The 17,400-nt window shown below is 40.6% G+C and overlaps 1 protein-coding gene across 5 annotated transcripts in view; it reads right to left on the bottom strand.

Annotated features, from left to right (window-relative positions):
- The window catches only part of TRAK1 (trafficking kinesin protein 1), a 162,969-nt gene that overhangs the window by 86,253 nt on the left and 59,316 nt on the right, over window positions 1-17,400 (bottom strand). Inside the window, exon 1 of one of the 5 annotated variants that reach the window (XM_075586687.1) lies at window positions 657-1,001. The exons of the other annotated variants lie outside the window; for them this stretch is intronic. Coding sequence (XP_075442802.1) covers window positions 657-771 — 115 coding nt within the window. The 5' untranslated portion in view covers window positions 772-1,001. Of the gene's footprint in view, window positions 1-656; window positions 1,002-17,400 lie in introns of those variants that run through there. 5 annotated transcript variants of the gene reach the window in all.

Genomic DNA, 17,400 nt, shown 5'->3' on the forward strand with positions numbered 1-17,400 from the left:
ACCAGCTCCTTACAACAATGTTTTAATTAAAAGTAATTAAAACCTACTGCAGAAGGGTTTATTAAGTATACAACAAAAATTCCCCATGCTTCATCCAATAGCACTCATTTGACACACATCTATATATGATGTGGTGGGTGTTGGAGGTTGCAGGAATTGTGTGTGGGTTTATTAAGTAGTATGTTCTCCCCAAATGTTATTGCTGATCCCCATAGCTCTTTGCTACGCAATATGCCTAATAGTACGGGTGCGCTTTGTGTTTTGCAGGCAAAAGTTGCTCCGAGCTGTGCAGCAATAGTGCTCAACTAATAACCCTTTACTGTCAGGCGGACCCGTGCAACAGACAGCAAAGCAAGGTGTTGTGCTGGCACATTGGGCTGCAGAGGAGTTCAACAAATACACGTCTGCTCACCTGGAAAAAAATTCATTTCAAACTCGTCCCATCCCCTAATGCCAATTTATTTATAGAGCTATTATGCACATGACTTTTCTCAAATCCCTTTAACACATCAAAGGACATTAGACATCAATATAATATCAGCAACCCGTAATCCATCTTATAAATTCAGTTTCCTTACTTTATTTATTTGAACTCTTTAAAAAAAAAAAATAATAATAATATATTGCCATGCATAAAATGTTTATTTTTATGTTACCTTCCTTCACAAACTCCAGCTGCTCAAAGGTGTCATCGTAACCTGTCCTCGATTCAATTTCACAGTCATACTCAAAGCTTTCCTCTTCAGATAGCGGCTCAATATAGGACATCATTAAAGGAATATCCCAGGGGTTGTCAAGGATGGAAGAAAATAATAAAAAAAAAAACAACCCAAAAATACACTATGTGTTAATACCAAAATCTATAGCTCGGACGGCCCATGGGGGCCACATGCATGGCACAACTGCAGGATTATGCTGCGGCATCATCCCTGTCTGCTCACATACTTGGAAAATGGGCTACAGTATGTGCTTGTTTCTAAACACTGCCACTGCCGACACATATGTAGGGCTAGAAGAGACCTGGGATACACCCACATCAAATGCAGCAGCTATTCTGCTCACATTGTGTGCTGTGTTTTTTTATAAGCGAGTGCACCGAGAGCAGCTCTGGCTATAAACAGATATATCTACGTTAACTTTAAAAAAAAAAAAAAAAAAAAACAGAAAATGCCGGTGTTTTAACAATAATGTCAAAATAAAGGAGCAGGGTTTAATAGCAAAGCACTCCCCCTGGTAGCCGTGCGAATGGTAGCTCCCTGCAAGTTTCATAGCAACAGCAATAAGGAAGTGCTGGCTGATACTAAAACTACACCTAATAGAGGGTGGGGACTTTGGTTTCCAAAGCAAGTCACCTTGTTCAATGATTCATTAACCCTGGGAGTAGCACATTCCACTGTACAATTGCACAGGCTTATGCAGAGCAGCAGCACAGCCCTATTAGCCAGTAGATTATTACTAGTACCTAGCGGTGACACTTTTCATTTGGGCATCATACAAACCGTACACAGTTGTGCTACTTTCAGACATCTGACCCTCCTTCAGGTTCATGGAGCTGTCTACACCTCTTGGGTTTAAAAAAAACTCATGCACAATTCACATTATTTTTATTTGTACAGCAGCAAACTGTGCTATAACCATTTTATTGTGTATATATATATATATATATATATATATATATATATACACACACACACACACACACACACACACACACACACACACAGGCAGTCCTCGTTTTACAACGCTTCGCTTTACAACGAATGGCTTATCCAACGCTATGCAATGCATACCTATGTTCATTTTTACAACGCCAAAACGGCTTATCCAACGCTCTTATGACGCTTTGCAAAGTTGTTTGTGTATATATTCTACTATATAATATATTATACTTTTATATTATATTATACATTATGTTATAGTATATATATATAATACAGTATATGCACTATATATTTTATGTGTGTGCTGCATATCTTATTGTCTGCGTAAAATATTTTGTATATTTTAGCATAAAAAATTCCTTCAGGAACGGAACCTTACATTTAAACAGTGTTCCTATGGGAAAACGTGTTTCGCTTTACAACGTTTCGCTATCCAACGCCAATTTGAGTAACGCATTGAGGACTGCCTGTATATATATGTATATATATATGTGTATATATATATATATATATATATATATATATACAGTGTTCGACAAACCTATACATTTGCTCGCCCCGGGCGAGTGGATTTAACCCCCGGGCGAGTAAATATTGGCCCAAGCAGCACACGTTTGGTACTAGGTGGCGAGTAGATTTTTTGGTTATTTGTCAACCACTGTGTGTGTGTGTGTATATATATATATATATATATATATATATATATATATATATATATATATATATATATATATATATATATACATACATATAACACAAATAAATAAATGTACCTTATTTTTTACTCAGTTACGTGCTATGGAGCTTGCGCTTTTGTTTGTTTTTTGTTCATATATTTTTTTACTAGGTTGCTTCAAGTGGTTTCCTAGACTGCAGAGCACAACCTCCTGTTGAAACCAAGAGAGCCTGTTTCTAGGAAATATTTATCTATGTTGGGATGGGTATCTTGAGGACGAAATATGGGTACCAGCCAAGTTATTGACATTGAACTAATGGAAGAGGGGAACATTCTCCTTATTTACCGACATGGCAATTATGTTACTGGTGGCCAACATAAAAATTTTTTTAAAATATTTCCTAATGTGGGTGCTAATTAAGGCCATGTGGTTATGCTCCAATTCTGAACTTTGCGGATACTGGAATTTCTGATAAGGAAAGCCAGTGCCTGGCATTAAAATGAGTTTAATGCATAAGTCCTGAACGAAAAAATTACATATACATATATATAGTGGCAAGAAAACGTTTGTGAACCCCAATTATAATAACAGAAATTCCATAGTTTTTCCATGATAACCTTCTTAAATATCCCGTAGGGTTAAAAGTAACCAATTCAATGTCTTTTGAAACTAATTGATTTGTTTGAATTAGACAAACAATGAGTAATTAAGAGTCGGGGTATGTGGAAAAATAAGTGAAACCGTAGTTTTATCAGCTAAATTAAAGGGGATAATTAGAATTCTGTGTTTAAATAATGAGGTAGATATTCAGGTGTGTATTTGGGAGACACCACCCTATATAAAGATCAGAAATGTTGCTAGTTTGGTCTTCGCCATACAGGTGTGTCGAAACACATCATGACATGATCAAAAGAAATCTCTGAGGACCTCAGAAAAGCAGTAATTGATGCTCATCAGTCAAAGGGTAACAAAACAATTTCTATGGATTTAGGGCTCCACCAATCCACTGTCAGACAGATAGTCTACAAATGCAGAAACTTCATGACCACAGTCAGTCACTCTACCCGGGAGCAGTCGTCCTTCCAAAATCTCTCCAAGAACAAACCGGCAAATCAACCAGGTATTCACAAAGAAGCCCAGAGTAACAACCAAAGATCTGCAGGCCACTCTCGCCTTGGCTGTGAGTGTTCATGACTCAACTATCAGAAATAGAGTGAAGAAGGGTGTTCATGCAAGGCTCGCCAGGAGGAAACCACTGCTCTCTAAAAAAAACACTGCTGCCTGTCTGAAGTTCGCCAAAGAGCACATAGATTATCCACAAGCCTTCTGGAACAATGTTCTCTGGACAGACGAGTCAAAGGTAGAACTTTTTGGCCTTGATGAGAAACGCTATGTTTGGCAGAAAAACAACACTGCATTCGAACAGAAGAACCTCATCCCAACCATCAAGCATGGTGGTGGGAGTGTGATGGTTTGGAGCTGCTTTGCTCCCTCAGGACCCAGACAGCTTGTCATCAATGACACAATCATGAATTCTGCATTGTATCAGAAGATTCTTAAGGAGAATGTCAGACTATCCACCCGTGAGCTGAAATTGAAGCAAAAGTGGGTCATGCAGCAAACCAATGATCCTAAACATACAAGCAGATCTACGAAAGAAAGGCTGCAGAAGAAGACATTCTTGATTTTAGAATAGCCTAGTCAAAGTCGGGACCTAAACCCCATCGACATGTTGTAGCAGGACCTGAAGCGAGCTGTCCATGCAAGGAGGAATGGGCCAAAATGCCTAAAAACCGATGAGAGAGACTGACCAGCAGTTACAGGAAATGCTTAGATGAAGTCATTGCTGCTCATGGGTGTGCCACCAGGTACTGAATCTAAAGGTTCACATACTTTTTTACACAGGATTGAATGTTGAATCATTTGTGGATAAATACATGTTAAAAAGGTATCATGTTTTTGTGTCATTTGTTTGATCAGGTTATCTTTATCTATTAATTGAACTTAGATTAAGGTCTAATAACATTTCATTTTTTAAATATGTTAACATCTAAGGGGCTCACAAACTTTTTCTCGCCACTGTATACATCAAATCACAGTTACTCTGTGCCACACTGAAATACATAAAAAAAAATCCTTATTTTAGCTTCATCTGCCAGTAGCATGGATTAAAGCTCTCAGCCTTATCACTGTGGCAGCACAGACGTCTGATCCATGTAACAGCGCAGCATGAAAATAATGTCTTAGTCTTGGTGAATGGTGTCATTGCCAGTTTCACCCCTGCACTGCTTCAAAATGCATTGCTAAAGTAATGCCTTGCAGGACCTTCTGGAAATAAAAGGGTTAAGTCAGGCTGACAGCCCATTAAAGAGATGGGTAGACACAAAGGATTTACATACAATCAGTGCATAGCAATCACCATGTGCTGTCTGCATACAGTTTACCTCAGTCATTGCTGGCAATAATGCAGCAGAACAGGTATGTTCTATTACACTCGGCTGCAACATACAGCTTAAGGCCGCGTCCATGTTTAGTGCTTGCGGGCGGAGGCGCGCTTCCGCTCGGCACTGAGCCCCTACAGCAGCAATGAGAGAGGCTTTAGGCATCGTTCAGGGTGCTGGCTTCGGAGGGAGGGCGTGCTGCCATGCGTGCTGCCATGAGAAACAAAGTATTCAATTTGAATACTGGTTGTGAGGGTAGCAACCGCCCTGTCTCCTAAGCCAGGAGTTGAAGCTGACTACAGTTTCAATAAACGAAAATTTCGTTTTTTGGAGCTGCAGCAGCGTCACAGGGACCTAGGCAGCCACTGAAATCATTCGTCAGAATGATTTCATGACTGCAACTTGGATACTTACCCTGCTGTGTGTAACCCCGCCCCCTCCCCAACGCTGAAAAGTCTGCTGGGGGATAAACACAGATCGCCCAGCAAACTGCAGCACTGCCTCCCTCCCGCCCTCCCTCCGAGTCCTGCAGCTGGCACCCTGAACGAGGCCTCAGTAGGGGCTCGCCTACGCTTCCGCGCGCTTGCGGAAGCGTAGGTCTTAGGAAAATGTTACATTTTCCCGCTTGCCGGAGTGCAGGGCCGGTCACGTGAGCGGTTCGCCCAATGAGGGCGAACCAGCTTCGTGACGTCACTGTCCCGTCCGCGGACACGCCCCCGACACGCCCCCGGACGGCGCGCTGTCTAAGGTCAGGGAAAGCACCCGCTTTCCCTCGGCCTCAGCGCGCCTCCGCACGCCAGCAAGAACCATGGACGAAGCCTAAGGCTGAGTCCATGGTGAAGGAGACCGCAAGGAGGCGTCCGCACAGGGCGCAATCAGATTGCCTTAAAGCACCGATTGTGCGGGTGGGGCGGTGGGTCAGGGGGCGCAGCCATGACGTCACGGAGTTGGTTCGCTCGCGTGACGCATCAGTGAGCAGCCAAATCAAATGTGGCTGTCTCGCCAATCAGCAAGCACACGGGCACGCACCCTCTCCCTGGATGAGCGCAGAGTTATCACTCTGAACGCGCCGAGCGCGAGCGCGCGCTTTGCTTCACTCTGGCAGCAACCTTAACCTTTTGAGCGTCCCAAGTCACACCCTGAACGCCACAAGGGGTGAACACCAAGAGATCCCGTGGTTGAGATCGTTGAAGACCAGTGGCAGTCAGAGTTAAAACAGCAATGCCCTCTACCCACTATTTATAAAAAAATACAAAAATTAAAAAAAAAAAAAAAGATATTTATTTTCTAGTTACCATTGTGAAATCCGTATTACTTTCTGCAGTTGAATTGCAGAGATTTGCCTTGCAGGAAAATTAAAATGGCTGCTGAAACTAAATAGGTTGACATACAAGCCGATGGTCTTGTTAGACATTGACTACAAATGTACATTTTTCTTCTTTCGGTAATCACATATTACTGTATTAGTAAAATTCTAACTATGGAGATTGAAATATCATAAGCCTTAGTAACCACACATAGGGACGGAACTTGGGATTTGTGGGTCCCAGTGTAAACATAAGAGCTGGGACCCCCTAGGAAACAAACTCTTTACAAAATAAACAGTATGCAATGCTCCCTCCTCACCATCCTCTCCCTCACCATGCTCTCTCCCTGCCCCATCCCTCACCAACTATGCTCTCTCCCTCCCAAACCATGCTCTCTCCCAAACCATACTCTCTCCCTCACCATGCTTTCTCCCTGCCATCTCCAACCATGCTATCTCCCAAACCATGCTTTCTCACTGCCCTCTTCCAGCGCCCCCTCTACCTTAATTGAGGATTGGGAACCCAAGAGTGGATGGACGGAGCCCACCAAGGTAGCCGACCCTGCAGAACAGCCGGGAGGATGGGCTCCTACACAGCCAGGATCCTGGTGCAGATGAACCAACTGCACATATGGCAACTCCACCAGTGAGCACACTGAAAAGGACCAGCTAACAGCCTGTGCTCCGCACAAGAAAACAGCAGTGCTATCTTTTTCTATGTGCTGGTACCTGCAATGTGATTGGGATGCTATTTGCTCACCCACTATGTAAAATGTGGGGACGCGTGGGCGAGCTGCTTGGCAATTCATGGCAATATCCTACACGTGTTTTTTTTTTTTGTTTTTTTTAATAAATCAGTTCTGTAGTATGAGATAAAACTTACATTATGTATTTATTTTAATTCAACTCTTAAAGCCATTTTAATATACTGAGCATCCTTTGATTTCTATAGCAGGTTTTAGCACACCTCCCCAGCAGTGCAAGATCGTTGCCACACTTTCCTGTTTGGGATAATTTGTTGCCCATGTTCCCAGCAGTTGGAGCTGCAAACTGTGTCGATAGATAATGTTTCCTTAGTAATATAAGAATACATTGTAGCTGCTGAGTTACACTGACTGAAGAATTGATTGAAACTGAAAGGCAGCCATTTAGTGAACTCCAGGACGCAGGATCTTTGCTGATTGATCACAGGAGAACAAACTGATTGGCAGCTTAGGTAATTCGTTTTCAATAAAGGTAATCAAGGGCGGAATATATTAAAACAAAAAAAAAAATTTTTTGTTTTTAAGTGACGCTTGGCTTACCTCTTTAAGGGTTAAAGTAACACCTCTCCGATCGCTAAAATGAAGTCATAACATAAGTGTTTATCATAACATTGTGCTCATCTATCACTATTTCATTTTGTACAGCTCTAATTATTGGTTTAAAAGCACTGTACGTTTATGAAAAAAAGTAGCAACAATGATAACAACAATGGTATGGAAATGTGGTTGTAACTGCCCTAAATAGGCTGTGTGTTCACATTGAAGCAAAAAGTTCTGCATTTGTTCAGAACTATTTCCGTGCTTCTGACTTCGTTGAGTTACAGGTTGGCACTGGAAGGAGACGCAAACAGGGGAAGGAGACAGAGAAAGGAGGGCTGGCTGCAGCTGCCTGAGCTTCATGCAAGTCTGGTTGCAGAATTGCATGCCAACACTTTCATTGTTTGGACATTGGTAACCAAGCAGTCCGTGCCCCAGCTGACTGAAATGTGTGGAATCTTTAATGTCAGAGGACAGAATGTCACAGCTGTGGTGGGTATAACCCCTATAGGGAGACATGCAATCACCTAGTGTATTCTCTGTATTTAGCAACAGCTTCTACTATAGTCACCATTCAATAAATTATTATTTGTTTGTATTATTATGTATCACTCCAAATGCTTAGATGGATAACAAATGTATTTTGCTTACTATACTGTATATAAAATAAGGATTTTGCTGCCCATATAGTCGAAGTGTGTAATACACATTCTAATAGAAATGTATGTGAATTATGTTTGATTGGATTACATGAAATAACTTAAAAAAAACAAAAAACAATAAAGTAGAACAGTACGTAACAGTCCCTACAGTATACAGTATATCGAACATTTTAAGAATAATTTGCTTCCTAAACTCTTAAAAAGGGGCAACTGAAGGAATTCCCACAATCTCACTACTTCACCTACATGCAGATCATACATTACTGTAAAAGTCTAGAAAACTATAAGAAAGAGATATTAGAAAACAACATGTTTGATAGCTACTTTAGGACTGAAAATAATATTACGTATTCGATCTCTGAATTATATGATTGGATCCGAGATAAAGACTATGGCAAGCAATTGCAAAAAGTGGCAGCCAAGTGGAACAAGGACTTCCCAGAAATAACGGAGATTGACTCTTTGCTGGTAGGATTGGGTAGAACCAGGATAATAATTATATCAGAGACATGGAGGGAATTGCAATTTAAATTAATACATAGAGCATATTATGCGTTTGATATCGAATATAAACAGATAGAAAAGGATCAAAATAAATGCCCAAAATGTCTGCTTATTAAAGCGGATCCAAACACTGCCTATGTGAATGCCCGTGTATATCCGATTTGTGGGACCAGGTTCTACTATATATACGTGACATGACAAAAGTGCTAACTGTGAAGGAACCTCTATCGGTTTTATTTGGGAACATGGAGGGGTGGAAAGAAGTTAATGGGGACTCAGGAATCCCATGATTGCTGAAATTATACTCTTAGCAGCTAGAAAGTCTATAATGGTGCAATGGGTGAAGTACAGTATGACCTTCCAAACTTGGAAACGGTTAAAACATCTCTCACACAGCTAATGACCTTAGATAAAATGGAAACAAAGACCAATAAGGAACAAAAAAATGAGATTTTTTTTTACAAAATGGGAACCCTTTATTGACCCCCTACCACAGAGTGAAAAAGACAAATATATCAGGCTTTAGCACACACATCCTGGAGTCTCTTGCGACAAATTGCACAAGGTCATTGATGAGGTAAACAGAGGGAGAAAAGAACCAGGTTAAACAGGTATCAAGACAGGAGAACAGTATATCCGAACCCAACGTCTGTAATATGTGTCTGACTAAAGTTATATTTTGTACATTCTGTGAGTTCATTATATAATTTAAAAATTGTGTATTTTTGTATTTTTGAGTTAAGTTTGAGCATCTGATTTATACCTTTTTACTTATATATATTTTTTTCTTTTAAGTGTAAATTAAACATGGAAAATTGTAAAGATGTGTTGAAATCGGTCATGTTTACCAGCAATGTTAGAAAATCAATAAAAAGAACAATGAGGGGGGAAAAAGGGGGGGCAAATCTTCCTACAACCGAAGTGAACTAAATCCAGTGACATGTTTAAGAGGTTTCATCTGGGTAATGGATGCCATTTTTTTTACTCAAATCCCTTTTGTGCGATGTCACTACAGTATATGCAAGTTCTTGTGCAGCCAGAGTCTCCCCCTACCTCCCTTTCCTTGATTGGTTCTCTGATCAGGATTGGGTTGGAAAAGGGTTAAAAAAATATATATATATATTTTTAAAAACACTTGACAAAAACATTTGACATTGACAGTCAGTTACTCATTCACAGGCCCCCAAACATCTAACTGGCCGACTATGTTGGATTGCCCCTTAAAAGCCGCACTAGTGATGACACCGGTTCCTTCGTTTACAATAAAAAAAATAGGTTTGAAGCAGGGTGTCTGTGGAGCTGAACCATGTTGATTTCCGTTCCAGGGACCCTCTGCTTCCCAAGATAATTTCCTCCGTAGGTGCTGCCACTATTTATGCACAGTTTAAAGCTCACGCGTCACGCGGGCCAATAGAAAGACACACGGGATGATGTTGAGGCTTCCTATGTGACATTTAAACCGCCATATTGATCGCTCACCCGGGGCTCCTACTGGCATCCCCTTTCGAGATAAGTATCCCGGGAAACAGGAGGTTCCCGGAGCTGAAATCAACGTAGTTCAGCACCGGAGACCCCCTGTCTCAATCCTAATTTTTTTTTTTTTTAAGTGTCGCCAGGACGGCCTCTTTAAAAAGGTGACAAAGCAGACTGGGAAAATCATTAAAACAAGCTGGTAGACAAGATTACATCATTTGTCGCACAGTAACCATGCATTATCTCACACGTAACCATGCAGGTAAAGTCATACAATAGAGAATTGCCTCTCTGCCAGGCTGCAGACCGCTTGCCTTTATTTTAAAAGTAGTCAAAAAGTGGAAGCTGTGGTTTTTAGGCTTGAGGGGGGGGGGGGGGGGGGGGCGAGATTGGAAAGCACCAAGTGAAAGGGCCAAGTCCTCGAAATATCCGATAGCAAAGAGCACGAGCACGAGTAGCAACACTTTGGTGCCTTTTGAGAACAAAAAATAACCCCTTTCCATAGGACCTTAAGGTGTGCACCAGACAAAATAAATAGACTCATTATGAATGCATAGGCTGGGCAGATTTTCCAAGTACAACAAAAAAAAAACACTGAAAGGACGTACTGTATAATTTTATCTGAATTACTGCACTCACTGTATATCTAGAAGTGCCATCGCCTTGTGCTAAGAACACGACATGTTTTCTCTGCACTTGTCTTAAAACAGAAATATAACCATACAACCACTAAAGCTCGTCAGTTGATTAATATGGTTCTTTAACAATGTCAGAATAACAATGATTAAGACGCCCTAGAAAACTACCACTACTTACTGCAGTGTAAGGGAATGATATATTTGTTTGAAGAAAGAAATGCAACAACAAAACACAATTTTAGCTAGAAATCTGTATTGTATGGATATTGGAGGGTTTAATTATGTAATCCTCCTTAAAGTTAACATAATAGTAATAACAATCATTGGGTGACTGTCACACAACTGTAGAAACTGTTAGTTACAGTAGGGGTAGTCAGCCTCACATAATAAAGGTGAAGCCCGGCTGGCTGCCCCAAAACCTTGTGTAATGGCCTCCTATGTGAGGCTCATCTGTACGTAACAGATGAGAGCTATGTCACTGTGTGATATCTGTAAGGGGGAAAACTGTATGACTTGAGGAACGGGGACTGTATAATAAAAAGCACTTTTATTCCCTATGTTGGCATGTTCCCCGCAGAGTTAGCAAGCCAATATGTAATTTGTGTTGTCAGCATTTCTCTGCATGCAGACCAAGTAATTCACTTAGCTGGGCTGCCACAGAGAAAAATGCTGGCTCGTGACAGAGGCTGGGAGCGGCGTGCGTACCAGCACAATGGTAAGCGGGGAAGGGCTGATAAGCAGGTCAGGAAACTGGCTCTTGGTGGTGCAGAGCCTTTGTTCACTCGAGACGCTAAGACGCCTACCCAGCCGGAGGTATGGGGCTGGCCAAGGGAACTGTTGCCGGGTCTTAGTCCCGTAGGCATGATTCACATTTGTCAGTTCGAATTCCCCGCTTGGCAGCAGCACTCTCCTCGAGGGGCAGTTCAGAGTGCCTAAGCCGGCCCCCTCCTCGGATTGGTGCTGCCAGACGACCCTCGTCCTCCGATTGACTGCACTGTCACAATCTGGGCTCTGATTGGTCAGCGGCCTCTGCTCCCTGAAAAGTATAGGCGATCGAGGCCTATGTAAGAGGCACGGCCGATCAGAGCACCAGAGGAGTTTGGGAGTTGATCGGAGACACGGCTGGCGGGTTTTTTGAAAGTGCTATTGGGTGAATAGTACTGAGAAGCGGGACAAAAAGCTGTTCAGGGCAAGCCTACTGAAGCAGGCCCCTGCACCTAGTTGAGGCTAGATTCTTCCCCCCCAGGCCCCAGTTGGTGAGTGTACATTGTGATTGTGTATTTTGTGTGTTTTGAGTGTTTTGAGTGTTTTGTGTGTTTTGTGTGTTTTGTGTGTTTTGTGTGTTTGCTGGCTTTCCAGAATAAACTTTCATTTATTCAACTATTCTGGTGATGGTGATCCCGGTGGTAAAGGTGTTAAAAGTTCTGGTCTCCCATGACACTGTTGAAATGTATTTTAAAGCTGCAAATCAAGCAATATCCTACGTGTGTTTTATTTTATTTTTTATTTTTTTAATAAAATCAGTTCTGTACTATGAGAAAATACATGTAGTTTTAAAAAAAATAATAATAATAGACAGACATTTTGAATGTATTCTAATGTAACAAGTATTTTTGTTTCTATAGAAACCATTTACAAAGTCACACCCCATTCCTCTTCTGAAACAGGCTCGGACTATTGGTGCACTACTGGAGAGGGTAGGGCTTAATTGTATCTAGTGCCTGCCTGGTCACTCTTGTGCAGCCCTAACAGTGAAATAAATAACCCCCGATTTGGCGATCGATTACAGGAGAACAGATTGATTGGCATCTTAGCTAATCACTTGTCAGTGTGCAGATTGTATTGATGCACATATTGAATGTTTTTTTTGTTTTTGTTTTTTTAAACGGCAGCTTGAACATAATTACTGTATATAAACAAAAACTCTTTAATAAGGTGTGTTTATGAATATGGACTTAAGAAGCAACCCAATAGCCCATCACAAAAACTACAAATAAACCTACTACGTAAACCTAAACCTGTACATTTGAACCAAAGGGAAAAAGAAATGCCAGGTCACTAGGAAGTGTTTATAGTTAAACTGCAGATAGTGGTGACATTTATATTAAATGTTTAAGTTACTTTACGCCTGACGTTTGCATGTATGCATAAATATGTTATGCATAGTTGGGGGGCGCATATAATGCTCCAACCCTGGCTGATCTCAGCTGGTTACATTGTCAACCAAATTTGAGACTCAATTAAACTGTGGAGATGCTTCTCAATCTTTGGAGAACGGTTTAGCGCCATTGAAATGAATAGAGCTCAATTGTTGATGTGATGTCCGTGTTTGGGCTGCGTATTGATGTTATGTACTGTACATCGAAAAATAGAACAGGGAGCTGCCATGGGGCAAGTTGGTAAAGTAAATTATTATGGGCAGGAGTGTCTCAGGGAGTAAGGACACTGACTGGCACTGAGTGTGAATCAGGGGAACCTGGTTCAATTCCCGGTGTCGGCTCCTTGTGACCTTGGGCAAGTCACTTTATCTCCCTGTGCCTCAGGCACCAAAAACATAGATTGTAAGCTCCACGGGGCAGGGACCTGTGTCTGCAAAATGTCTCTGTAAAGCGCTACGTAAAACTAGCAGCGCTATACAATAACAAATAATAATAAGGTACAGGAAATTACAGGAAATTACAGGCATTACATCATATGTACATCAATGTAATTTCACATAAATTTCACATAAATTTCTAATACAAAAATACAAAGCAACATCACTGCTAAAGGAGTCTCAAAAGAAAAAAAAACTTTATATTAAAATTGCCCTTTTTATTTATTTTCCTATTATTATTTTGATGGGATAAATCTCATTGGTTGTAACGAAAATGCATACTGGAAGTGATGTCATGTCCACCGGACCCAGCGCATGAGCAGAAGGGTCCGCAGGCCTCGGCGCATGACTTTTGAGAATAACGGCATTTACTGTAGATACTTTACAATCCAAAATATATGTATATTACTTTAGTTATCATAAGTCAATTATATCATGTATTCAAAGTGATTGTATGGAAATTTCAACACAAAAATAAATGATACTGTAAAATCTCAATCGTTTAATTAAAAACATCCCCTTCGCCAATACAATTTCTGTGACAAAACACAAAGAAGTTTCACTTATAATGCTTGTGTTCAGCACACACAACTTTTTTCTTAACCACTCACCACAGCTGTTACCAAACTGACCCTGTCACAGACATCAACAACTGACAGTTGTACAGCAGCACACAGGGAAAACATGAAGCGCATTATTTTAAATTAATCGGATTGTTTGATATTTAAATCTTTATTTGAACACTTTGTAACTGCTTACATTTTTTTCTGTGCTATTTTACATTCCTGAGTTGCCGGCTGAAAAACAGGGTTTCTGTGGTAGTATAAAATGGTTGCTTGGGAACGCCATAGCAACCACACAAACAAAAAGTAGCAACAAGTGCAACCTTCTTTAGGCATTATTTTAAAAGCATGGAGAATATTTTAAGAGGAGTTTACTCCTTTAATTGAAAGAAAATGATTGTACATGCTGTACCTAAAAACTCTATTGGCAATATAAGCAGTCCACTGCCCAATAACCACTTTTGGGAGGTGGAAGAGGTATTAAGAATACTGCTTCCTCTATCCAGTTAATGAAGCAATGGCATGATGCAAGCGGTTAATTTAAAGTCAACCATTTGGAGAAAAAGGGTACTGTAGTATTATTGTAGGGTTTTGTTATTGTGTTCTGCAAACCTCGATCAGATGTCACCAACAAACAAAATATGACTAAACTACAATTAACTCCCCCCCCTCCCACCCACACTAAATATGGTACTGTGGCAGAAAAACATTTAGCACCTCCCAACTCATTCAACAATTTCATAATTCCTATAGTATTTTGTTTATCTGTAAAAAATAGTGGCACATTCCTTTAAGTTCCCATGCAAAAATAGCCCTACACACGTATAATGTAGGTTTCTAACACAATGAACTGCATAAATTAATCTCAGGCAGGACTGCCCTTTAATAGTATTTTATACGTAAAGAGAAACTGCAACTCAAAGCCCCCACCAAATGTGCAAGGGCTCATTATATAATCACCTATAGATAAAACAGATTCGATTTCCCAATATTCAAACAAGGGCGGATGGGGAGGAGGGGGGGAACTCTCGCATCAGCTTATATAAATCAAAATTAAATATAAAAAACACAATGCAATAAGGACAAAGTAATCATGAACAAAAATAAAAGAAGAAAAAGGTCCCTAATGAATGCACTCTGAGTAGTAGTATATAATTATTTATACATTAAAACCATTTTATTATGAATTTGATACAAAATAAATTAATTGGTACGGTGAATCTATTGCCAATCTATAAGACATACATACATTTATTTTTATTTGCGCATTATGATTAGTAATTTCAACACCATTTGTTTGACTGCACCCCTATTTGGCCTCTAATTTGGCTGTTTCAAAGGGGTTACTTTCTGTGCTCCATATTCAATTAATGAATTTGGAGTTTATGTAAAGAAGTGTTAGTGCCAAATAAGTAATTATCACCAATTCAATTAAGGTGAGGTGATTGCACTAACTCAGAAATATTGCAAACATTATTGTGTATATATTACTTATTTTTATATGTATGTCTAATAGATTCAAATTATTAAAATGGCTTTCATGTATAAATAATTCCATACTACTGTACAGAGTGCATTCATCAGGGGCCTTTTTTTTTTCTTTTAGATTTCCCAAGTCACACAAGATCATGTTATTTACAACAAGACTATAGCAGTGTTAGTGTTTCTAATTGCAGGCCACAAAATTAGGACTTCTTGATTCAGGTAATACCCCCTATCTGATTGTTGGTAACACACTGGAAAGCAAACAACTAAAGACATCAACTCACACCTGCAGGCAGGCGAATACACAAATGTTCTCAACATAAATCATTGCTAAGCATTCAATGTTTGCGTTCTTGCAGGCTACCAAAACAACTTCAGCCCGTCCTCACAACTAGCTCTCAGAACGCTTTAAAAAAACCAAAATGAATAGATTAACCTCTCAGGTAATAGGGGCGTTTTACGCAAGGATCATTGCTTTACTAGAGAGCAAAATGCATTTAAATTAAATGCCAGGGGATTGCGTGAGGCCTTTGCAACTCTAAAAACTTACCTTGACTCTGCCGGCGTCACTCATCTCCATGGCAACGCGGCGTCAAATGATGCCATGGGGTCATGTGACGTCACACGCGTCAAATGACCCCACTGCGTCATTTGACGCTGCATCAAGGTAAGGGGGGCGCGAGCAGCAGAGGAGGAAAGGCAGGGGGGGGCACAGATGCAAAAGTTTACGCTCCCCTGGATTAAGGTACCACCTGTACAGTCATTAACCTACAGTACTTAAGGACCACTAATGTATCATTCTAGACACGACAGCCTGAGCTTGGTTGATGGCCATGCACTGTGAGGAAACCCCACTGCTCTCAAAGGTTATGCAAGGGCAGAAAACACTCAAGACTGCGTCCCCATTTCTGACACACCATAATGATCAAAAACGTTAAAAATTGTGGCTTTCAATTTGGGGATTTGCTTACATTTTTCAATCCCAATCAAGTTACTTCATACTGTACCAATTTGTTGCAGATCGCATCTAAGGAGCATAGAATTTTTACAACAAATTCCTTTCTGACTACAGCATTCTAGAATCCAAGATTGGGATTGTCTCATTGTGTGTTCGCTGCAAGAGCATGGCACACAGGCTGCCTCACATGGTCCTCGCCGACTTATTCCTCTCTGGAAAACATCTCACTTTCCAAGAGCCCCAGACCCCTATCACACAATGAAGAGATTCAGCTACTGTATATAGGAACCACAGATCATAAAACAGACACATAAATGCCCTTTGTTACCATCAAACGCCATGACTCCAATTCGCTGCAGGGGGATCCTGCAAGACATTTCTCTGCAATGCTTTGCAGGTCACTCCCGCAACTCCCAGAGATGTTACATCAGATCAGTGATTCCAGGGCTGCAGCATGCAAGTGCGTTTCAAGAAGAAACATGGGCATAGCAGCATTATCCTTGTCACCCACGCTTATCCTTACAGAAATCTAAGTATCTCATTTAAAGACAAATATATGGAGGAAAAGCATACTTTAATATTATTGTAGGGTTTCATTATTGTGTTTTGCAAACCTCAATCAGATGCCCCCCCCACTTGGCAACAAGAAACAACAAATATAAATATATCTAATCCAAACTACAATAAAAAGAAATCATAAGGAAATGTGACAGAATAACAGGTCAATGTGTATTTTTTCATTATGGTCTTATACTGTAGGAATGCCTCTTCCACAGGATCTCTAAGCTTATACCTCACCACTCATTTTTAGCTTCCTATAATTATATACGTGTTGAAAACACACAATGGCCGATCACAGAGTTAAGCTAAATTGATTCCGGCAGGATTGGCCAGACATGGGACATCTCTGTACTTCATCTCTTAGAAGTGACCCTGTCTTGTTCTAATTTGGGTTAATTTACATATCGCACAGAAGGAAATTTGTTCCCCAAGTAACATGTCCCCACTGGCACTGCTGGGGTTAAATCCACAAGATCCTTATGAATAAATAAATAACTCTCTCCGGCCATAGGAAAACTGATCCCTCTCCCAATAACCGGCGTAAGAGCCAAATCCCATACACCCAGCCATGTGC

This window comes from Ascaphus truei, chromosome 2, assembly GCF_040206685.1.
Source record: "Ascaphus truei isolate aAscTru1 chromosome 2, aAscTru1.hap1, whole genome shotgun sequence".
Lineage (NCBI taxonomy): Eukaryota > Metazoa > Chordata > Amphibia > Anura > Ascaphidae > Ascaphus > Ascaphus truei.